At 33.8% G+C, this 22070-nt stretch overlaps 5 protein-coding genes across 13 annotated transcripts; 2 read left to right on the forward strand and 3 right to left on the reverse strand.

Annotated features, from left to right (window-relative positions):
• Positions 1–383: 383 nt before the first annotated feature.
• Positions 384–6165, reverse strand: LOC105697978 (oxysterol-binding protein-related protein 9). Of its 3 annotated transcripts, none has more exons than XM_012421752.2 (13): positions 5956–6165; positions 5234–5449; positions 4716–4946; positions 4524–4599; positions 4380–4463; positions 4154–4268; positions 3770–3891; positions 2924–2953; positions 2661–2823; positions 2301–2584; positions 1791–2185; positions 1486–1713; positions 384–1395 (listed from the first exon to the last, which is right to left on the reverse strand). In XM_012421752.2, exons 1-13 carry the CDS (start codon positions 6061–6063, stop codon positions 1318–1320), a joined length of 2130 nt encoding a protein of 709 aa, XP_012277175.1. In that variant the 5' UTR covers positions 6064–6165; the 3' UTR covers positions 384–1317. The 3 variants fall into 3 exon arrangements, with proteins under 3 accessions (XP_012277175.1, XP_012277174.1, XP_012277176.1); XM_012421751.2 differs by having other exon boundaries at positions 4380–4469; XM_012421753.2 differs by lacking the exons at positions 3770–3891; positions 4154–4268; positions 4380–4463; ... (2 more) ...; positions 5234–5449; positions 5956–6165 and adding an exon at positions 3095–3505.
• Positions 6166–6560: 395 nt separating this feature from the next.
• On the forward strand, positions 6561–11086 carry LOC105698103 (protein sarah). 5 transcript variants are annotated; one of them, XM_012422057.2, is made up of 7 exons: positions 6561–6901; positions 7586–7709; positions 8122–8274; positions 8511–8774; positions 8874–9063; positions 9237–9389; positions 9570–11086. In XM_012422057.2, exons 3-7 carry the CDS (start codon positions 8236–8238, stop codon positions 9692–9694), a joined length of 771 nt encoding a protein of 256 aa, XP_012277480.1. In that variant the 5' UTR covers positions 6561–6901; positions 7586–7709; positions 8122–8235; the 3' UTR covers positions 9695–11086. The 5 variants fall into 5 exon arrangements, with proteins under 5 accessions (XP_012277480.1, XP_012277482.1, XP_012277478.1 ...); XM_012422058.2 differs by lacking the exon at positions 6561–6901 and adding an exon at positions 6942–7321; XM_012422059.2 differs by lacking the exon at positions 8122–8274.
• A 234-nt stretch (positions 11087–11320) lies between these two features.
• On the reverse strand, positions 11321–16551 carry LOC105698100 (cullin-5). Of its 3 annotated transcripts, none has more exons than XR_001103906.1 (12): positions 16406–16551; positions 15617–15826; positions 15361–15540; positions 15001–15142; positions 14601–14915; positions 14047–14519; positions 13692–13955; positions 13189–13344; positions 12734–13014; positions 12511–12634; positions 12083–12427; positions 11321–11783 (listed from the first exon to the last, which is right to left on the reverse strand). XR_001103906.1 is itself a non-coding variant. In XM_012422052.1 (11 exons), the coding sequence occupies exons 1-11, from the start codon at positions 16421–16423 to the stop codon at positions 12233–12235; spliced, it is 2358 nt and encodes a 785-aa protein (XP_012277475.1). In that variant the 5' UTR covers positions 16424–16551; the 3' UTR covers positions 11321–12232. The 3 variants fall into 3 exon arrangements, 1 of the variants encoding a protein (XP_012277475.1); XR_001103907.1 differs by having other exon boundaries at positions 11321–11463; positions 11702–12427; XM_012422052.1 differs by having other exon boundaries at positions 11321–12427.
• A 92-nt stretch (positions 16552–16643) lies between these two features.
• Positions 16644–18680, forward strand: LOC105698102 (protein arginine methyltransferase NDUFAF7, mitochondrial). The gene is made up of 5 exons (XM_012422054.2): positions 16644–17092; positions 17225–17332; positions 17498–17779; positions 17869–17988; positions 18063–18680. The coding sequence occupies exons 1-5, from the start codon at positions 16784–16786 to the stop codon at positions 18582–18584; spliced, it is 1341 nt and encodes a 446-aa protein (XP_012277477.1). The 5' UTR covers positions 16644–16783; the 3' UTR covers positions 18585–18680.
• Positions 18596–21862, reverse strand: LOC105698101 (CWF19-like protein 2). Its single transcript, XM_012422053.2, has 10 exons — positions 21671–21862; positions 21200–21586; positions 20490–21098; positions 20245–20365; positions 20015–20157; positions 19838–19903; positions 19449–19742; positions 19217–19372; positions 18947–19129; positions 18596–18818 (listed from the first exon to the last, which is right to left on the reverse strand). Exons 1-10 carry the CDS (start codon positions 21785–21787, stop codon positions 18687–18689), a joined length of 2208 nt encoding a protein of 735 aa, XP_012277476.1. The 5' UTR covers positions 21788–21862; the 3' UTR covers positions 18596–18686.
• Between the last annotated feature and the right edge of the window lie 208 nt (positions 21863–22070).

A 22070-nucleotide genomic window follows, 5' to 3' on the forward strand; every position in this document is an offset into this window, starting at 1 on the left:
ATTGTCACTAAATTATGAAGGAAAAAAATTAGCTAATTAAAGTACTTGGTAATACTATGTTGTAGGTAACAGTTACCCTATGTTACGCATAAACATATATATTTTCCAAATGCACCTCATCTTCCACAACGTTTCATTTGAAAGCTGTTTTAGAAGTTCTGATTCTGTAGAAACCATCATTGTTGCTATAACTGTGCACTACACATGTGCCTTAAAATTCTTGTAGATAATAACTTTATAAATAGAATTCATACTTTTTTGCTCTATCATCCATTATCTCGCTTCTGGATAAATTGCTTTTGGAAGACACTGCCATTGATAGTGCAAGATACTTTTTCATCGATGGAATGTTTTCAAAAGCATGAATATTAATAAGAATTACAGTTCTACATAATGGAAGTATTTATTCTATACAAATGTTTATGTGTATACTTGGAAAATATAGTAGATCTTTATCACCATAGATCTAATAATTCATAGTATCATTAAGTAATATATTATGTAACTTATATGTGCTTTACAGTCCGTTAGAAAGTCCATAAATCCAAAGAATATGTGTACAAATCCTAATACATGAAATGTAACCTATTTTTTCATTGATTGATGTCGATATCTATTTTCTTGAATTGAATAACTGCTCAGTAATTATAAATTGTATGAATTAAATTAAAGAATGAAATAATGTTAATCATTATTTGCATCTAATTAAATATATTTACAATCAATCTTATTTTATATGCAGTGTTTCACGTCTGAAAATATTCATTTCTATTCAATCAGAATGCACAAAAAAAAATCAATGAACAAAAAGGTGAATATATAAATAAAGTCCAATTGCAATTCAAAATTCTATTCCACCAAAAGTAACCGAGTACTGTTGCGTTAGTTTTCATTCCAGTTAAATTTATCCAATACATGATAAGCTACGAATCAATTGTCAACAGTAAAAAAGAATTATTAGTAATCTTGCATATCAAACAGTGCTACACTTGTAGGAAGGAATTTTGTAGTTATTCTTCATGAATAATAAATTTCAAATAAACACGTTCGTCTATACATGATAACTATAATACATGTTTTATAATATCCATATTATTGAAAAACATAGTGATATGTCTGCTGAATGTTCTGACTCAAAAAATAGGTCTATGTGAAAGCAGAAGAATGCACTGTCTACAGTGCTTTTTACGTCAACTATGCCCACACGCCTTTAAAGTTACCCTTAATAAAATGCTGTAAAGTCACCATTTTTACTATTATCGTATCACTTGAATATTTACGATAACTTTGCCTTTACGGTACCTGCGTTAAGGCGACTCAATTGGAAGTTGTACGTAATCTGTCTTCTAGAGGTGCAATGTACACCCAATCTCCATCCTTTGTTTCTTTGAAAAGCTATTTGATTGAAAAAATTAAAAAATATATTGGTCCATTGAATACACTTTAATCAAAATTAAAAACAATTATTAAATACAATGCTCTTACCTTTGTTTGCCATGGGACGTTACTTCCTTTACGGACACGAGCCTCATCTCGTTGTTTCTGCTCAATGGCGCACTTTGCTGCTGTTGCTTTATCCATATCATTGATCCGTAAACCAACTGTCACTTCACGCCACACTTTACGAGACTCACAATCTTCTTGTTCACTGATCGGTTTTACCATTTTCTTCTTTATTGTCATTACCTTAACATCAGCGAAAGGTTCTACCCTCTGTAAAGAAAGCATTAACACACTTACTTTTGTATGCACAGAAGTATCATCAAACATTAATGAAACTATTTACTCACTCCATCAACCCACTTTGCTTCCATTTTGCCACTCCATTCTCCACTAATAGTAACAAAGGGCTTTTTCTCACCAGGCCCTGTTATTTGACACGTTATGCGATTACGTTTCCCACCATAAAAGGGTTTTGTTAGAAACTCAACAGCAGCTTGGAAGCCTGTCTGAGCACAAGTTATCGTAGCTGCTCCACCCAATTCTATCCATGGCACGGTAAGAATGGATCTACCATAACCATTAGGAAAAGTCAGAATATATTCCTCACCATGTTCTATTACATTCACCCAGCCCTTTCCTACATTATGCACGCCTATACTTAGTCCCAGAAATTTGCTTTTCGTCCATACGTGCGCTCCAAAGCTTATTCTCTTTCCACAGTGTTCAGCATAAAAAGCACTTACTGCAAGAAAAATGTTATCAACATATCTATTACACGTAAATGTATTTTTTTCCTGTTTTTTTTTTTTTTATCTACGGAGTTTAAGATGGATGGATGGATGGATTCAGTGGCATACCTGGTGGATGATGAGAAACTTGCTCAGCCACAAAGGAAAGCTGATTTTCTCGACACCATGGCACAGGCCCTTCCTTGGTTAGCTTTATCCCAGAACTTGTTACGTCGGGTGTCACCTCTGTACTTTCGCTTTTTTCAAGGTCCCAGTAACATCGGAACATTTCACCCAATATAGGGTTATATGGTTTCTTAGCCACTCCGGACTTACGTCCTGCATGAAAACTACACAAGTACCATCGAACAACTTGTACCATTCTCTCCCTTGGAGTAGGCATGTCTGCTATACTGAAATGTCAGTTTCAATTCAGTCTAAGAGAACGTGGTTCCGATAAACTTGTTGAAACATGATTTTATACATTACTTTATGAACTGATCAGGATGAGCAAAGTAATCGGCATACATCTCTAAGAGTGACCTTCGTTCTAAGATAAAAGTAGGCAGTGCAACCTTAGTCAAATCCATTCCAATCTTCACTTGCGATAGTAAATGTGCAACAACGGAGCCATGAGTTTCCATGGAATCCACTGTATCAAATAAATAGATTATTGATATAAAATTATGCCTTGAAACATTGTAAGAGTGGAACCCAATAAATATTCTATGAAAAGAAACTTTTATACTAACTTTCTGGTTCGCTTTCCTCCTCGTACAGTGCTGAAACAATTAAAGGTGAATCAACAAAATATTTTTTTCACAAATTTCAATGTTTACATCTAGTTAATCATAATACAGCAGAAATGCTATGGTAAACACATTCGACTGTCTAACCTCACTACCATGATCTGTCAAACTTACTATCGATATTCTGCATTTTTGTTTTTGAGAATCCACAATTTATTATCCATTCCTAATAATCTGCAGTCACATGGGAGTACACACTTTGGCAACTCAAGGGTTTTATTTACTAACATTGACATAATGTGCAGTGAACACTTCTAAGTCTGCTAATAAATTCTTGATCAAAATCATTATTTGCCACCTTAATCTGTTATCAATTACAGTCACCTTGTTTGTTTAAAAACAGAGAAGAATCAGTGGATCTTTCTACAATGATCACACTCTACCACACAGAATTTTCTACCGACACACATGACGCTGCACATGGAAAATACTACCATTGAAATCAATACCCTGCGATGCCGATCACGTAGATCGCAACTTTACCTACGGTTCATACATTCATATACTGTCAACTTAAAATTTTTCTTTCTCGATTTATGTACTGATCAGTCAAATTAACAATAGTTAGGTTAGTCTTCTTAAATATTTTCAATTGATTTTACTTTCACTGATTAAAAATTGAAAATAGCGCATGTGTACATTTTATATCCTAGTACTCAACTACAGAAGTCATTTAATCAAACAGAATAATAAAAACAAGATACTATTTGTTTTCCTTTGTTTTAGGGTGAACATATTCTTTGATAATTAAAAAGAAATTGTGTATGGTCAAATGAAATCATGACTTACCGTCATAATCTACAGATCCGTCACCCTTTATAGGCGGAGGCACTTGTTTGCGACTATCACTTGATAAACCTTCTGTCGCTTGTGGACAACCAGTATTTTGCAACCGGTCATTATCACGCCTTCTGCTAGAACGATAGTTAAAAAATATGAAGATTGTACTCCGATGACAGGCAAGAGTATTGTACATCATTCTTATCCTTCTAGTGCATATGTATACTGACGGACATGAATACCTCCCCTGCAGATATGGCGTGGATGATAAATGTACCATGAGAAGATATTCATGTTCGCCACTGTAAATTCAAGACATAGTTGCTCTTCAATTTTTCTAATTGTATAACTCTGCAAAATATAAATCAACAAAATAAAATTTGGAATACTTGCAAGGTAAAATAGTTTTGTGACGCGGAAGCGGGCGAAATTTCATCCGCCGCGTCATAAAAATCCTCATCCTCGTCCGATGAGGAATAGGAGAACTCGGGAACTGGAAGATTTCTGTCTACAACAGAAACAAATTTCAGGGTCAAGGGTTACGAATTATTTACACTATCGTTAGACAGTAATTATGAGAATCTCAAATAAACGACTTTGCAGTCACTTTTAGACTAACCATTTGGTAAACTTGGGACTCTTGGCTCGATGCACTCCGATGCTAATTCAATTCCAGTTTGCACAGCAGGATCAGATTCGTCAGCTGCAACTAATTTTATGTAAAAAATGAATGTTATAAAGAACACATTTTTTTTACCCTTACAGTGTGTTATAACTGGTGAGACATGGACAGGTTCTGTAGGTCCTTTATAAATTCCATTGACTGGAATCGCTGTGTTCTGTAAATGTATGAAAATATATTATATTGCAAAATCATATGTGAAAGGTTTAAACACAGAGGAAGGAAAAGAAAATGACTTCTTCTAAGAAAGAAGAATGTTAAATATATACATACCTTCGCAATTTGCAGTTGAACAATGGTATGCTTAACGGAATTAAGCATTGCATTGGCTTGTGTCAAAATCGTTGTATATCTCTGTTGTTTCTCATTGTCTCCTTCAGTTGTAGCATTTTGTTTACATTCAATTACTTTTATCTGATCAATCAAAAGTTGAAGATAGACATCCGCTTCTGCTACTTTACGATCAAAGTCTTGTTTTGGTGGAGATTTCTTTGGGTCCCATCTCTAAAGAACAATGAACAATTCATTAATATAAGTACCTCATAATCACCCTGTGCATGAGTCATAAGTTTCGTATGATAAGGTTTCGATAACATACAGAGTAACTTATGACAATGTGAAAATAATCACATATATATACAGATATCTCATGTTTAAGTCTCGAGGTCGTAACCTGAGCATCTACTATTTATGGTTTCATCTATATTACACAGATATATGATTTTTCAATAATTCTACAAAGATATCAATCATTTCTTGTTATTTTCCATAGGCAAAAAGGAAAGTCATACCGCATGGGAGTGACGTAATATGGTGTCCTCTAAAGCTCGCACCCAACGTTCACGTTCTTCACCGTTACGAGTTTGGAAATGAAAAGTTTTGGGATCATCTTTATAAGATGATGTAGTAATTGTAAATGTACTATCATCTTCATCGTCAATCCCAATAACAGCACCCCTTAATCGCACACAACCTCGCCTTGCTCCCCGCATCATTTTCTCTTTACTCTAAGAGTAGATGAGACAAAAAGTGTAATTAATAACTAGTAATTAGTATTATGCAAAGAAAATAAATTTGAAAATCTCATCCAGCAGTTATTTATTAATCAAAGCAATATTAAATTCCAAAAACAAACATTGGAAAGATGCTTTTTAAATCAATTCTTAATTGACAAATGAAAAATCCAAAAGTGTCCCTACATTGACAACAGCTACTTAATCCGCACATCCTTGAAATGACTGCAGCTCTCCATTGCGGTAAATGGATACTAATCAGCTGACTACAATTAATCAGAGGAAAAGTACCAAGAATAGAAAGATAAAAGTAACATAAATTTAATATCCCTTCCGACATATCATTTGAGAATTTTTCAAACGTTTTTTCTGAATATTGAAAAAAATTCAAAGTTAATAAGATGTATCTAGGATGACCATAAAAGAGGGAGCCGATTCCTCTTAACAATAATACGCCTAGATTGTAAGATTGAATATTATGGTATTTCCAAAATTCTCACCGTGTAGTAAGACAAAAGACCAGCATTGTCGTCTAGCACAAACCATCGGTATTGCCACCCGTTTACTACATTCGTCCACTTGCTGAGAGAACCCTCCATTGCCGACATATTGTTTATTTGTTAACTACTTGTACAAACCATCGACAAACCACATATAACACCTTTACGAACGAGATAAGAGATTGTTCACAGGGCGGTTTGTTCGGTCATGTGCTGCTCTCCACTGTCCTCGCCCGGAATTCAGAAATAACCTACAAACTTACCGGAACTACGGTCGGAGTTCCATGAGAACGTGGGTGTCATACAGAGCGCGGCGCATCGATGCGACGAAAAGAAAGAACCAATCAAAACTGCGCTTAATCTCGTCTGATACTTCTACCGCAATTCTGATTGGTTTTTCATCTTCGATGAGTTGAGGCTCCGCGTTTTGTGAGACCTCTGTTAAATATTGTAGAACTACGTCCTTATCTCGATCGAGTCATGAATGAAAGCGTCCTTGAGTCAATAGGCAACATCTGAATCTGACATATCATGGATAACAAGGTAACATAGAGTGCGTCCATGATAACTATGTAATAGTTTCGAGGCCCGGCCGCAAGACTCCACTCTTTCGCCGCTCGCGACAAAACAGAGGTCATGGACACTCTCTGATTCTCTCTGTACAAAACAGTACAAAATAATACACTACTTGCTGAGAAGAAGTTTGTTGTGTAGATCATCAAATACCGTTTTCACAACTGTTTACAACTGATAGATCGTAACAGCTGCCTCGGCCTAAAGTTCCCAGCTCAGAACGTGTGTGGGACGAGCTGGGAAAGAGGGTATAAACAGGAATTGACGTAGATACTTGCGAACACAAGTGGTGACCCAACTTCTTCATTTACACAGATGCCAATCTAACTGCCCAACGTGTACATACACGAATAAAATAATGCAAAAGTAACAGGTATGACAGACAATTGTTATCGTAAAATGGGTATTGTTGCACTGAAATTGTTTGCTGGTGAGAACTAATAATCAGGCCATAAATGAATATTTACACTACCGAACTGTAATTGCATGGGTTTGTTTATGAAAAAGTGAATTGTATCAAATTTTTAGCATTGGATGAGAAGCAAGAATTTTGGTGTTCTAATAATAATCATCCGTTCAGCAGTTGGTTATAATTCGGTTAATTTAGCATTGTAATATTCCTATTTCATTCATTTACTGTTGACATGCATTTATGAGTAAAAATTATTACGATAGTCTGTAGTTATGTCTTTATGTAGTCAGTGTTGTACGCTGGGTGTTATTACTCTGATCTTGTCAGTAATGTTATTGATTTAAAGTGATATTTGTGGTTTTATGTCACTTTGTGTGATAGGTGAGTACGAGATGACTGATTTAAAAGTATGTTGGTATCTAATGCTTCATTAATCTTCTGCCTTATAACAACGAGCTAACCTTGTGTCTAGTGATTTGTGAACTGCATTGAATAAGGTTTATTTATTAACATAAAGCATTAATGAAAATATTTGAAACTCGATGGTTAAGACATGTTAGCCATTTAATAGAAACGTTTAATAAGTAATTAATATCTTTGTTCTTGTTAATATTTATATAAAAAACTCGTGCTATGTACTTTTAGGTGTGATTGGGCATTACCAATTAAACGCTATCACGTGAAAGCTATTTCAAAGTATACGTGATCATATATTTGTCCACCAGGATTTTTGTGTTATTACCGTCCTACACCTTAATAATCATATTTGGTAAGAATATGAACATAACTTCAGAAATGGTTAATATTAATAATAATTGTGTAGTAGTTAGATAATATCATACTACTAGCTGTCCATTTAATAATGCATGGTGGCAATGAAAAAGAGCTGAATCTGTGAACAGTGTGCTTTAATATGTTTTGTAATTCTCATTCATACTACCACTGCTTTAATTATGTTCATTGCAAAAATGATCCATAAATAATCATTAAAAGTAATGAATTTGGTTACAGTCAAAAGTTAGAATCTCATGAAAATCAATATGAATTTTACATACTTGAATTTCGTGTTATGGAATACATGCAGACACCAATATGGTTTTTTTAAGAAATATAAATTGATTTTTCAGTTTCTTTATGATTAATTTTTTATTTGTTGATTGATGGAATTCTTTTTATTTTAGATGCAGTAGATCACTATTGATACTCACATGTGAACAAACATCAAATCGCACTTACCATTAAACATGCCATAAACATATTCACCTGCTGAATAATACATAAGTTGCTTCAAAAGTATGACAAATCGTATTTTATTACAACCTTCCGAAGCCACGGTAGTATACAATATTACTATTTCTTTAATAAATGCTATTTGTGAAGCATACATTAATTCTGATTAAAATTTAAAAGGAAGTAAATAAGAATATTATTGAAAAGAAAAGTAGTATGAATTGCATTTGCATGCATACACTGATATATGTAGCTTTATTTTTATTTGAACCTAGTATTTAGTAAACAGGATTGCAATTTATTATTGTGAAGTATTTTCACGAATCAAAGTTCTTCTCAGGTGGAAAAAATGGAGGAGAAAAGGGATGCAGCTCTAGAAGATGAAGAGACAGAGGAGACAGAGAATATTATTATAAATGAAATAGATGGTTTGCCTAATCTACACCCAAATTATGAGCAACTGGAGCTTGAATTTGAAGCAGGGAAAAATCGTGGAGACACTCATCCAAGAACTTTGGAAGAACTCGTTCACGATGAGGATTTACCGACGTCCGTAATTGTTACCAATATCGACCCCAGAGTATTTAAAAGTGATGAAATGAAGGTTCTATATTTTATGCAATTCAATAGAATAAAGATATCTGATACAACCTGGTCTGTGATATCCATCGTTATAATAATTGGTTACTATTGATTGTTGCAGATGGGTATAGAATCGTTATTTAAACAATTTGGAGATGACGCCACGTTTCAGTACTTCAGATCGTTTAGAAGAATGAGGGTAAATTATAGTTCCCCAAGTGCTGCTGCACATGCAAGGATACAATTGCATCAAACTCATTACGGGGAGACGGATATCAATTGTTATTTCGCACAACCAGTAACGCCTATAGGTTTGTGATGTACACTAACAAGAAGTATTTTTAATAATTTGGCACCATTCCATTATATTTACTTCAAGAATTGTTTGAAAAATGTTATTAATTTGCTTTCTTTTGTCTTTATGAATAATGCAAATTTTTGTAATGCTACTTTTATTAATCCCATACTATTACTGCAACAATAGATATGGAAGACCAACATCTTCAACCACCAGCACCTTCAAAACAGTTCCTAATTTCACCTCCAGCATCTCCTCCAGTTGGGTGGGAACCACGCGAAGAGAATGAACCACTTGTCAACCATGACTTGCTAGCAGCAATCGCAAATTTATCTCCAGGTTGCTATAGCTAATCCATGATATCTATAAAAGAACTATACTACAGAGAATGCTAGTAATTATTTATAGCATACTTCTGATGATATAAAATTCGTAAATGATTATTAAGCAATTATTTTTGGTAACGTATAGATCCATTTATCTGAAACAATAGGGTACAATTGAGTTAAATTCTTTCAGGGGGCAGTCACGAACTTCATCCAGGAGGTTCAGGTCAGCCTGGCATTGTGGTTCACGTTTGCGAAACAACGAATCCTATTAAAGGAGGCCCCCGTATACAGCACACACGTTGTCCGGATCATTAATTTATCAATCGAGTTTTCTTTCAATATCGTCCACCGTACACGGCATTGAATCGTTTATATTCCATCCAAGACGTAAGTAACACTAACTCGTCAGAATTAATCGTTAAAGCAGATGTGTACCGTGTGCCAAGCCATACTTTGTAAGTTTTAAATTTCCACCCTTTAAAACAAGGCATATTCGCGTTGATAGTCGAGTCGCTGCTCAAAAATATGTCAATACTCGAGCGCTTCCTACGAAGCAAATGTAAAATATTGGTAGTTACACTGCTGGTCTCACGAAGCATGATTCGCCTAATATTATAACGTATTGTTTGATTCTTCTGCTTAGACTTCTAGAGTAGATATTTCTCCGATCTGTGAAAAATGTGCTAGCATAAATTGACGTAATGACGTTTCTGCTGCTTCGATGTGTAAAATACTACAGTTTCGAAAAACACAAAAAGCGTATTATGTAATATATATATTTACATTAAGAAAGAGTACGATTTAGCATTTATCTGTCTTAAAAGTTTATAAGTATAGATTTGATATCAACACGAAATTTGAGAGAAGTCCCAAAGCAAAAAATAATTGAATAGAAAGCTATTCTTAATCTTTTCAGCGATAATCGGTGTAGAATTAAATTTGGCTCGGCAGATGTACATCCTTAATCCGAGGAAGAATGTGATGCTTAAAGAAATCAATAAACGTAACATTAAGTAATGCAAATACAAATTTAAATAAGCAGTTATGAACTTCGTAACTTAGAGGGGGGGAGGGGGCACAATGCGACACTTCAAAGGAACTGAGTTAGTATAAAGTTTAAAGAGAGAAATATCGAAAGGAACATGTTTTGTCATATTATATAAACAAATATTGAAGCATCATCTATTTAAAGAAAATCATATCGTCAGTGTTGAGATCGTATCAACAATTGAAAAGCGCCGTCTTACAACTTTATCATTGTTACGTGTGTATAAAGATTATGCCTACATGAGTAACTGTTGATAAATTAGGTATGGAATGATTTCATTAATATTGTGACACTCGAGAAAATGTAATGTTATGATGGAAAATGATTGTATGAATGTGAATTTACATTTAGTTTACAGTGTACGTGTTGACATAAACATGGACTGCACCAGTTTCCTTTTACTTCTGACAGAACATTATAGTAGTAATTAATTAAGAAGTTGTACTTAAATTGTAAAGATCCTAAAGAAAAAGAAAAACCACTGTTATAACAGCCGTTTCCATAAAGTTTCTCGATACATGTTCAATGTTCTTGCGACGAAAACGAACTGTCGCTTAGGCTGCTGCTTGATATTGTTAAATTTTACGGAAATTGCCTAAATTGTTCGAAATATTTATGTGATTTAAGTTATTATTACTGATAATAAAAATTCACTAGAATGAGATATAATTATTGCCACCATAATTGTTGATCTCGGCTCACCTCTAAGTTTTGGTATTATGTTAATATATGTTCATTCTCATACACACTTTACCTTACCAAGGTATTACTTTTAAGTAAAAAATAATTACTTTTCAAATTTTATCAGAATATACTCCGCGTAAGAAAAACTATGCAATATTAATAAGAGTAGGGATACATTCATTACAAAAAGAAATGATGACTCACGGAAATATGGAAAATTTGAATCTTTAATTCAATGCGATTCAATATCCTTACACACTTACTTAGATCATTCAAGTATTATAAAGGCTTTATACAAATCATTGTTACCAGTGCTTCTTGCATAGATGTATATGTTTCACGACGTATATACCTTTGAACATAAAATTCTAATATTTATATATGTACGTGTAGTGGTGTAATGACATACCCAAACAATTCACCCGAACATTCTCACATTGGAGGAAAGAAATACCTTTTTTCATCGCTTATGCATTAGGATTTTAAATTTGTTACATTACTACAGGAATTAACGTTAAATCTTTAACAATTGTCGACTTAATAAATTCTATGGTTAATTTGAACTCGAGCTAACAGAATCCAGTACTCACATTTTTCAATTGAACAAATTTGACATCCTTTATAGGGTGTTCACCAAAGAATCGTCACGATGCAATACTGAAGTACTCTGTCCTACATAAATAAAATACAAATTGCAGCGTGGTGTTAATCCCATTACATACTTATTGATTCCTCGCTTCATAAAATTCAATCGACATGGTATGAGATCATCGTTCTAAAAACCATTACCTTCTAGCAGGAAAAAACATCCTGTCTTCCTTTACAAAATGCTCTTATGATCTTATCGCGAAGTTTTTTGCGCTACTAGTACAATGTTACACTTTGTCCGCTGAATGGCAATTCCCACTAAACTTCGATGTCACCTTTGCAAGCAATGCGATGACAAGTGTATTCACATTTTATCCACTTACCGAAAGATAGTATCTGCCTGAATTCGCAGGCGGAACTGTTCTCATGCCCTCGCAGGATTACAACTGCGCGGAAGAAACTCAGGTTTTATAAAAATATAATATTAGTCATAGATGCCCGGGCGATTGCCCGAAAACGCGAGGTCGTCGAGGTTACGCCATGTACACAAATGTGTTGATATCGTCGTCATGTCTTCGAATATACTTGTGCTCAATAAGCCACTCAATCTGTTCTTTGATCATCTTCTTACTCGGTAGGAACATATTCTTCAGTATGTCCACTAGTTCGGTTTGCAACTGTGCGTTGTTAATTTTCTTCCTCATTTTCAGGATTTTAATAATGGCCTCCTGCGTTCCCAAAAATACAAGAAAATTATTAAACTGCATCATGGGTAATAAATAAACATTAAAGGAAAAAAGTGATTACGTACCTGAACCCGCAATATCCTAAGCTGAACAATCGACTGATTATCCTCCTCCTTGCTACGCTCTGTAGAAAGTTGAAGGCGACCGATGAGATTAATTTTTCCACGTTTCTGAAGTTTGCCATTCTTTCTGTTAATGACAAAATGTAATTGCAAAAATTACAAGAAGAACCTCATGACGTGTAATAATGTAGTGGAGATTGTAGACAATACTTAATGCGAGACTCACACTACAGCAAATTCTTGATTCACCCAAAACCTGGTATCGTGAGCAAAATCCTTAGGGCTGTGAGCAATTGGCTCCACTAAAAGTAGCTGACGTTTTAATTTGGGAAATGCGCACAGTGACCACAGCGTACGTCTTAATTCAGGATCGGGTAGCTCGGTAGCTAAGCGAAGATTTTCGTACGAAATTTTTTCTAACGGCCGTTGATTCCATGCAAATAATACTGCCATTTGAAATGTCGTCACATCCACGTCGAATCGACCCACTTGGTTGGAAAATGTTATCTGTAACATCAATCAACTTTGTTTAAAAGAAAAACATGAATATAAATATGTACAATGACTACAGAGCTGTATCAGGTGCACAATATAATTTATTTGGATTTTTTGTCAATTAAAAACTAACTTCTTAGAGGATATTTTTTCCGTGTAATTAAACTATTTTTTGTTATTTCTTACCGTGCCATTAGACATATGATGGTACCACTGCAGTTTGCGCCCACTATGCTTCTTCTTGTAAAATTCTTCAACTTCAGGTATATAATCTTCTAGTTGAAGAGGGAGACTAACCGTGACTCGTTCACTCCCTCTCGCCCAGGCTCCAGCATTTAGTATCTACAAAATATTTTCATTTTTCATCTTTAAGTTTTTTTTTTTCTTAATTGTTTTAAATTTGTGCAAATTGGCTTCTGGATGGGAGCCACGTGTTAATTTGTAATCTTGCCCGAATTGCATAGAGGCACTAATGTAAATATAGCTTCATTTGCTGTAATTGCCTTTTACATTATCTGAGGGTAGACGATTGGTCAATCAAGTTTCACCTATACTGGGGGTAGGACGGTTCACTAAACAAATTAACACTTCTTATCCCAAAGCCAATTTGTACGGCAGGAAGAATAACCGCAGAAATCATAATGTATTTAATATTTGTTGGGAAAAAGAGGTAAAGAGAAAAAACAAACCTTGATGTTTATACTGTCAGCAATAGCAGCTCGACATTGCTCCTTAAACTGCTGATTAAGATCTTGTGATACTTTGATGTCTTGAAACATTCGTGCCAATTTGTTAACATAGTCCGCTGGCATGCCAACTTCTCGAAGCCATTCTACCATATTCTCCTCTTTCTCTGAATCAGCAGACGTATCCAATATTAACCGCCTCGTTAAATGAGCTTTATGATATCTCATGAAAACGTCCTTATTTTGGACATATTTTAATACCAGCAACTGTAAAAGGCATTTAATTAGGCTAATGAAAATATCTTCAGTACGTCTCGATACAACTTATCGAATATAATCACTACATTGTCGTACGTACCACATCTTTCAGCTTTTTCTCAATTTGATCAGGAGTAAGTTTCTTGCTGAGGGGAGTTTTTCTAAGTAACATATCACAGTAATTAGCCAACAGTTCTGGACATTTAGACTCTGGTTGTCCATTATTATTGTTATTAGGTTTACTGTTCGTGACTAATACTCCTACTCCTGGACCCTGTCGTGCTGGTAACTCCAAACGAAATACCGAAGCGTCATTGACAATTAGTTTATAGGCTTTATCACGAGCAGTCAAAAACCGTGGATCATTGTTAAATGCCTCTTGGACAAGTTTTGAAAATCGATTAAACAAATCTAATAGCCTTTCGACATATTTCTCTGAGTCTTGAGTTATAACGTCTACCGCAGCCATCATATCAGCTAGACCTGCATTTGCTATGTGCTCTTCGAGGTCTCTTAGCATGGGCCCAACTCCATCTGGGACTCGATCCATCAATTTTAACATCAACCGTAGCTCTGCAATTATCAATTTCAAAGGATATTAACATTAATGAATAAATATAACAGACGATACTAATCAAGAACAAGTGTAATTACTATCTGTTTGATGATGCTGTATCATCCTAGGACATTCTGCTAATATAGCAGGTTTAAAGGTAGCTACCAATCCTTTCACACAACAGTCTGTTAAAAGTTGTACACTCGAGCCACTTTGTTCTAAATACTTTTGGGCTCGCAATTCTTCTTCCCGCAATTTTGCTTCTGCATAACGCATATAATTTTCCACACCGTGCAGAGACAACTTTTCTGGTGCTTTTACCCAATAAAATGCTTCTGTTGCTTCGATGTAAGCTGCTTCAAAATTTTCTCTATAAATTTGAAGTTTATCCGTAGCATTTGAGCATAAATTTACTGTAACAATTAAATAAACACGCATTAGTATAATTTGAACAATAAAATAGCACCTACTGCTATAAAAACTATATATCGATATTACCATAAGATTCCCTAACTCCGATGACTAACTGAGAGTCAAATGATTCACCATTTCTTTCCGCACGTACGAGTCTCATTGCTGAATCTTGTAGTTTCTGTTTTATCTCACCAAATATGCTCTGCTTCCAACTATCTAGCATTAACTGTTATAAAGATAAAAAATGTGAAAAATGTTTTGATAATCTTTCATTAATGTTCAGGAGTCAAAGAATTGAATTTAAATAATTTTAATTAATTCAAGGAATCTTTGCCATCCATGCAAAGTATGAATCTAAATATTATAAGTGCACTCAGTATAGTATAGTATTATTCATACAAAAATATCAACAAAACATTCATTTTTAATTACAAATTACAATACCTTTTTAACTATACTCTCGTCCGGTTGATTTCTTTTTTGTACAGTAGAACTTCTTCCTGCCAAGGCAGTTTCCAATTGCCTAAATGGAGTTGGTAAATAATTACATTGTGTAAAAAATTTTCTCCACTCGGCAACATAAGCTTTCAACAAAGCTTGTTCTTCTTGGTGTGCCAGTACTCTCTACAATTAAAAATACGAGGTCAAATAACTATTCAGATGTTAGCACGATTACAATTTTGTGAATAATTAAATATACCTGTTGTGCTTGTTTTATGAAATCCAATATATCTTCTGTCAGCGCATCTCTCAATCTAGTTGGTCCTTTTTCATCCCATGAACATACTAAGTAAACGGAGGAAAACAAGTCTTGCCATTCCGCTTGGCTCACCGGCTCCTGTTTCAGCAGCTTTAATATAATCGGGCGCATGCACGGCCATTTTTCTTCAAATGTATATTGACCTTTATCCTAAAATGAGATACATTATTAGTTACATGATTCAATAACTGTAATACATTGTAAAGTGAAGGATATTATTAATCTATTAGGATTTACTATCATTTTATTTGTTTTCATATCAGGTAGATATTCTGAAAGAAATTATCTATACAAAAAAAGTAAACTAACCCCAATATCAAGTGCAGTACATAATATATGCTTTAATATAAACTACATAGGATATTATTTAATTCATATTTAAAGGAAATTATTGACAATGATATTATAACAAGCCAATTCTTTGTAACTCACTCATGCACTACTTGTACGGAAATAATGGAATTTACATAGGAGTACTCCGAACATCATCTTGATTTTCTTAAAGAACATACATCCAGTGAACATGCAATCCTATAGTTTCTAAATAATCTCTTTCTTTGAAATAAATAACATCTTTGGAAGGAGAAAATAATTCAGGTAGGGAGAAAAACGGTTGTACCGTTAATTTAGGTTAACGTTTAAGTTTACTGATAATACACATTTTCCTCGTGCAACTGGTTTCTTAAACTACGAGTTAATTATTACTTTCTTTATTTAATGACAACTAACCTTTAACATCGCCGCCATCACAAGATTTTTGACATGTCCCTGTTATTCATAACCACACCAGTGAAACATTTCCGCAACTGCTTCTTTGAAAAATATCTAGAATTAACCGCTAGCGAATCTTTGCAAAAGACAGCCAACTGCGGCTAACGCACAGCCCACGAATTCAGACGTTAATAGAAGGTCAACTCATGGTTAAAAAGAGGTACTTTCGGAATGTTCCACGCGTGGCGCTGTTCTCTACAACAATGTAGATTTGTTTTAGTAGAATTTAGAGGAATTCAGAGCAAAGTAATGAAGTCAATGAAATAATAATTTACCAATGTGAGTCACAAAAGCAAAGGTGTTTATTATAAAAAGCTGTATTCATTTTCAATAAACATGGCTTTACGGATGTTGTCAAAACATTTGTCAGGTAGAAACTTATTACATAAAAAAGGTGTCTTAAACGAGGTAGCATGTTTTAAACAATTTTATTCATCCCGAATAACAAATATTGTGAAAAGTGAAAAGAATCTTTTATATCGAGAGATTTTTACGAAAATAATGGCCTGTGGCCCGATCACAGTAGCGGAATATATGAAGACAGTCCTTACGCATCCTGTCGCAGGATATTATACAAGTAAAGATGTGTTCGGACAGAAAGGTGATTTTACTACCTCTCCAGAAATAAGTCAACTTTTCGGTGAAGTAAGTATTTATATCAGAAATAAATCGAAAAAATCTATTTCTTTTTTGCAATGATCTATCGAGATATCTATTAAGAATGAATCATTAATATCCTGTAAATGTACTGTAATTAAACATTAATGCTTGTTTCAGATGATTGCAGTTTGGATAATTAACGAATGGAATAAGATTACTAATAATGAATTTCAACTTGTAGAATTAGGACCAGGGAGAGGATCATTAGCCAGAGATATTATAAGGGTATAAACGTAAATAATGTTTTTCTTAATTTTTATGGAATATTAAATTCTAAGTGTCGAAACTAAAAAAAATTATTTTACTTCATTAAACCTGTAAGTCTTATTTTCCTTTGCATTTGTCTCATATTTCAATTCATGTATGTGTTAATTATATTTACATTTCCAGGTATTTAAGCAATTGAAATACACGAGTAAATTATCATTACATTTTGTTGAAATTAGTCCAGTACTTTCAGACATTCAAGCAAAGAATTTATGTGTATCTTCTAAAGAAGTAAAACCAGAAGTGAATAAAAACCAAAAAAATGCTGTTACTCATTACAGAAAGGGAATTACTGAAGAAGGGGTACAAATTTTTTGGTATTATTCTATAAATGATGTTCCAAGGAAATTTAGCGTTTTTATAGCACATGAATTCTTCGATACATTGCCTGTACATAAATTTCAGGTAAGTAGGCAAATATTTCAAACTACTTAATGTTATTGCTGTGTTATATTTTTAAATTAAATGCTAATCAAAATTGCGTTTTACATAAGAAAACTGACCGAGGATGGAATGAAATCTTGATTGATATCGATCCTTTATCGGTAGACCAAGAAAAGTTCCGGTATGTTCTATCTGGTACGAGTACTTCAGCTAGCATAATCTATGTATCTGTGAGTAAAAAATAATTAAAAAAATTTGATTGTACTTAAATATTTTATATTGCAACTTTTTTTTTTCACTTTAGGAAGACGAAAAGAGAGACCATATAGAAATATGTCCTCAAGCTATGGTTACCCTTGACTACATGGCATCATGTTTGAAAGAGTGTGGTGGATTTGCATTGATTGCAGATTATGGTCATAATGGAGAAAAGACTGATACATTCAGAGCATTTCGACAACATAAACTTCATGATCCCCTGGTACAACCAGGCAGTGCCGATTTAACAGCAGATGTAGATTTTTCACTGTTAAGAAAAATAGCACAAAAGAATGAAAGACTAATAACATTTGGGCCTGTAAATCAAGGAAACTTTCTCAAGGAACTTGGTATAGATATTAGACTAAATGTACTTTTAAACTCAGCTTCTGATAATCAGAAGGAGCAATTAAAATCAGGTTATCACATGATCACGGATGACGATAAAATGGGAAAATGCTTCAAGATGCTATCGCTTTTCCCATGTGTTCTGAAAGAGCATTTGCAAAAGTTTCCAGTTGCTGGTTTTCAGCAATGTAATACTGCAAATAGTACAGAAAATAAATAAATTTCTACAGATTCATCATCATTTGAATATATGTACAGAAATATTTTTACATTGTCCATTTTCGAATTAGGAAATGTAAGATTTAGAGTGACATAATTGATTTCAAGTAGTACAATCGAACTTTTCCCACGTTTTTTTGAATTCCATCACTTTACTCCTTTGCTGCTCAAATTGTTCTGCTCTTGGTTTGCGCCATATGTTATGATCCAATTCCAGCATTCCACCAATAATTTCCTAAATTAAATACACATATTTAAATTTTATTTATTAAATTATGGAAATAGTATTTATAATCAAAGTCTATTATAAAATACAAATAATATACATTATTTATGCCAATCTCATTAAAATGGTATATTTACCTGCGCAAAATTCCGTGGAAACAATTTATCATCTTCGATTATATGAGCAAATCCACCTTGAATACCAAAGTTCACTGAAAAATAGGGTAAAGCTTTTGGTACAGCTCGGCGAACGTCATGCTGACTCAAATCTATAACTTTTTTATTTGTAGACCATTCCATCTCACATTCTAACAAAGCTTTCTGTAAAATATGAAACGTACTTTAAAAAAATTAAAACCATAAGAAAATTGAGACATTAATATCTACATTTATAGTACATAAACTTGCCTTAAAATACATTGGTGCCATATCCCCAATTTCTTTCGGCAATGGAACACATTCAAGCCGCATATGTGGATAATCACGCCATCTCATTGAAACTTCAAAAAATATTAAACTCTTATTTTGGCTTTCAAACATTTTTGTCAATGCCATCTTAAAAGCCTGATAAAGAAAATAGATTAGCTTACAGTATTCATAAGAAAACAACGTGAATTAATTATACAAAGTACTACTTTACCTGTAATTCTTCCCAAACATTTTCATCTAAATGGGTTTGACATATCACATGCTGAATAGGTGCTAAGATACAATGTCCAGAAGTTAGTGATGTATATGGTGGTAAGGACAGATAGATCGTAGATCCCATTGTTACAATCATATGTTTCAACATGTGTTTTGAGTTGATGCACCAAGAACAATTACTAATTCTTTGATCTTCTCTTATTGCTTGTGCACGATCGGAAGCTTCTTGAGCAACTTCTGATCTGTCCGATATCATTTCGGACCCGAATAGATCTTCCATATTCATTGACTAGAATAAAATAGTATTTATGCTTTCATAAAACCTCATCTATTGATTTGTTAATTACAAGACTTGAGAAATCTATTCATACTATGTTTACTTACGCTAGAAGCAATTTTGACAAATGATGCTTCAGTATCCTTTGCAGAGCTTCCCTTTTCACGTTCATACTGAAATATCACACAAGGATCAGTAACAACTTGTGATCAATTGAAATGAAGACTTTTATAAATATGTTAATTTCCTACAACTTCATTTTATACTTTTTTCAGAGTACATACCAGTTGCTCCAAGGAGTATTTATCATCATCAGGGAAGTATCGAATTCTTTGTCCTGACTGATGTGTATTAACATTTTTCTTCTTTCTATTCTTTGCAGAAGTTTCTGTTGATTCATTTCTAGGTTGAATTGGCCTTGTCGTACCTTACAAAACAAATACAACATTGAGTAATTAAATTTAATATCAAATAAAGCACAAAAATAATATAATTATGATTATTATTTACATACCACTTGCATCCGTACGTATAAGAAGTACTGCATTCTCTTCTGTAATACAAGATTTCGTATCAGCTTTTTTTCGATGTTCTCGAGCTTTCTCTAGCTGGGATTTCAACTTCGTTGCTAATTCCTAGAAAAATTTTGATATTAAAAATATAAATGATAGAAAGGAATAGGAATATTATTTATCAAAAAATAAAACTGTCAAATTATCAACTGTCATATTACCATGTTTAAAATAAAATGTGCCTTACCATATCCCCCATTATTTCTGCTTTAACAATCTTAGCACCTAATTGATTCATTTCTGATTCTGTTAATACACATTCGTCTTCTTTTTTTTTGCTGGTTTCTAATTCTAAATCACTTTCATCATTCAGTTCAATTGGCTTTACTTGTGTATGAACTTCTGATATCTTCCTATAAGAGGTTTCTTGAAACTCAGGCTTTTGCCATTTTCGACTTCTAGATCTGTTTGACTCTGAATGACAAGGAATGTCCTCATTGTCAGAAGGTTTTTTAAAACTTAGTTTTTTCTTATCATGATTTGAATGACTTCCATATCTTTTACGTTGATGTCTTTCTTCCAACTCTGGGCTTTGAGATCTTAATTTATTATGTTTCCGACTTTCCAAATGTTTATTATATTCTGAACTCCATTCATGTCGATCTTTGCTCTTAGAACGAGATCTAGGTCTTCTCTCTGAACTATCATCGTTAAAACTTCTGTATTTACATTTAACATATTTTGTATTTACATCATCATGATATTTAATGTGAGTTCTTTTTGCATAAAATGAACGGTCATTATTACGTGACTTACATTCTGCTTCAGCTATCATTGATTTTATGGTGTCCAAGGACTGAAAAGATTTAATCATTGTATAAAATTCAGTATTTGATTCCAAATAAAATGACAGATTTTTATCCTTGATAATAATGCATTGTATTAAAAGTAACTTACTCCCCATCTTTCCGAAGCAACTTCAGCAAGGGTTCTTCCCTCCTGATCTGCTTGCTCTTTAACTCTTTGTAAACTCTTCTTCAGCCATGCAGCATCTAATGTCTGTTTGACTCGTGCTTTATTTTCGGTTTCAGGTACTCCAGTACCTCCATTTTTCCAATAAGGATTCAGTTCTCTCGAGCTTTGCCCTGGTTGATCCAAGATTGAAGAATCCCTTTCTTTCTCTTTCTTCTTGCTCTTAGAATGATTTTCTGAAAAACAATTGAACAGGCTTGGAAGATTCATCCACTCTTCTCTTTCGGCTGGCTGAGACTGTTCCTTAGGCGCACTTGGTTCAGGTTTATCAATAGTCTTTTCCACCCATTCTTCTTTACTCTGGTCCGAACTCTGTATTAAACAATATGATTATAGAATTTTGTGCAAGCTTACGCGGAATTATCAATTTTAGAATTTGACATTAGTATCACTTACACTTTCAGAACTGGATCGGTTATGTTTACTTTTCTTCTTCTTCCTTTTCAACTTCTCCTTATGTTTATGTTTCGCCGCCTTCCTTTTCATTTTTTCTAAATTCTCTGTTTTCGGCATTGGATTGTTCGCAACTTTTCACTATTGTTTTCCGGCGTTTTCTTTCTGCGTGATTTTCAATGTATAGCAAGGTTTAAAAAGATGTAAGAACGTATAACCTCATCTCTGGTATAACCTACTCAGATTTAACGATGTGGGTTTAACATTCGATAACGCCACATAGCGGGAAACTCGTTAATTACAATAACGGTTTTCTATCTTTCTTTTGTTCTTTCATGGTCTTCATTGATTGTATTGAAAACGTGATTTAACCTGATTTAACCTCACTTCTAGCTTACAGAGT

This window comes from Orussus abietinus, unplaced genomic scaffold (assembly GCF_000612105.2).
Source record: "Orussus abietinus isolate OABI.00-Male unplaced genomic scaffold, Oabi_2.0 scaffold1, whole genome shotgun sequence".
NCBI lineage: Eukaryota > Metazoa > Arthropoda > Insecta > Hymenoptera > Orussidae > Orussus > Orussus abietinus.

What these genes read in the sequence shown, in the direction of transcription:
- LOC105698101 (XM_012422053.2), bottom strand. Translation starts at nt 21,787, where the DNA reads ATGCCGAAAACAGAGAATTTAGAAAAAATGAAAAGGAAGGCGGCGAAA. An exon ending in AATACTCCTTGGAGCAACTG is followed by an intron (nt 19,904 to 20,014) that starts GTATGTACTCTG and finishes GTGATATTTCAG; the next exon opens with TATGAACGTGAAAAGGGAAG. An exon ending in TTCCACGGAATTTTGCGCAG is followed by an intron (nt 18,819 to 18,946) that starts GTAAATATACCA and finishes TATTTAATTTAG; the next exon opens with GAAATTATTGGTGGAATGCT.
- LOC105698100 (XM_012422052.1), bottom strand. An exon ending in ACGAGAGTATAGTTAAAAAG is followed by an intron (nt 15,143 to 15,360) that starts GTATTGTAATTT and finishes TCTTTATAACAG; the next exon opens with TTAATGCTAGATAGTTGGAA. An exon ending in AGAAAAAGCTGAAAGATGTG is followed by an intron (nt 13,956 to 14,046) that starts GTACGTACGACA and finishes TGCCTTTTACAG; the next exon opens with TTGCTGGTATTAAAATATGT.
- LOC105698103 (XM_012422057.2), top strand. Translation starts at nt 8,236, where the DNA reads ATGACAAATCGTATTTTATTACAACCTTCCGAAGCCACG. An exon ending in TACAACCTTCCGAAGCCACG is followed by an intron (nt 8,275 to 8,510) that starts GTAGTATACAAT and finishes AGTTCTTCTCAG; the next exon opens with GTGGAAAAAATGGAGGAGAA. An exon ending in TTAAAAGTGATGAAATGAAG is followed by an intron (nt 8,775 to 8,873) that starts GTTCTATATTTT and finishes TGATTGTTGCAG; the next exon opens with ATGGGTATAGAATCGTTATT.
- LOC105698102 (XM_012422054.2), top strand. Translation starts at nt 16,784, where the DNA reads ATGGCTTTACGGATGTTGTCAAAACATTTGTCAGGTAGAAACTTATTA. An exon ending in TAGCCAGAGATATTATAAGG is followed by an intron (nt 17,333 to 17,497) that starts GTATAAACGTAA and finishes TTACATTTCCAG; the next exon opens with GTATTTAAGCAATTGAAATA. An exon ending in CTAGCATAATCTATGTATCT is followed by an intron (nt 17,989 to 18,062) that starts GTGAGTAAAAAA and finishes TTTTCACTTTAG; the next exon opens with GAAGACGAAAAGAGAGACCA.
- LOC105697978 (XM_012421751.2), bottom strand. Translation starts at nt 6,063, where the DNA reads ATGTCGGCAATGGAGGGTTCTCTCAGCAAGTGGACGAATGTAGTAAAC. An exon ending in GGAGGAAAGCGAACCAGAAA is followed by an intron (nt 2,824 to 2,923) that starts GTTAGTATAAAA and finishes TATTTGATACAG; the next exon opens with TGGATTCCATGGAAACTCAT. An exon ending in AAGCAAAGTGGGTTGATGGA is followed by an intron (nt 1,714 to 1,790) that starts GTGAGTAAATAG and finishes CTTTCTTTACAG; the next exon opens with AGGGTAGAACCTTTCGCTGA.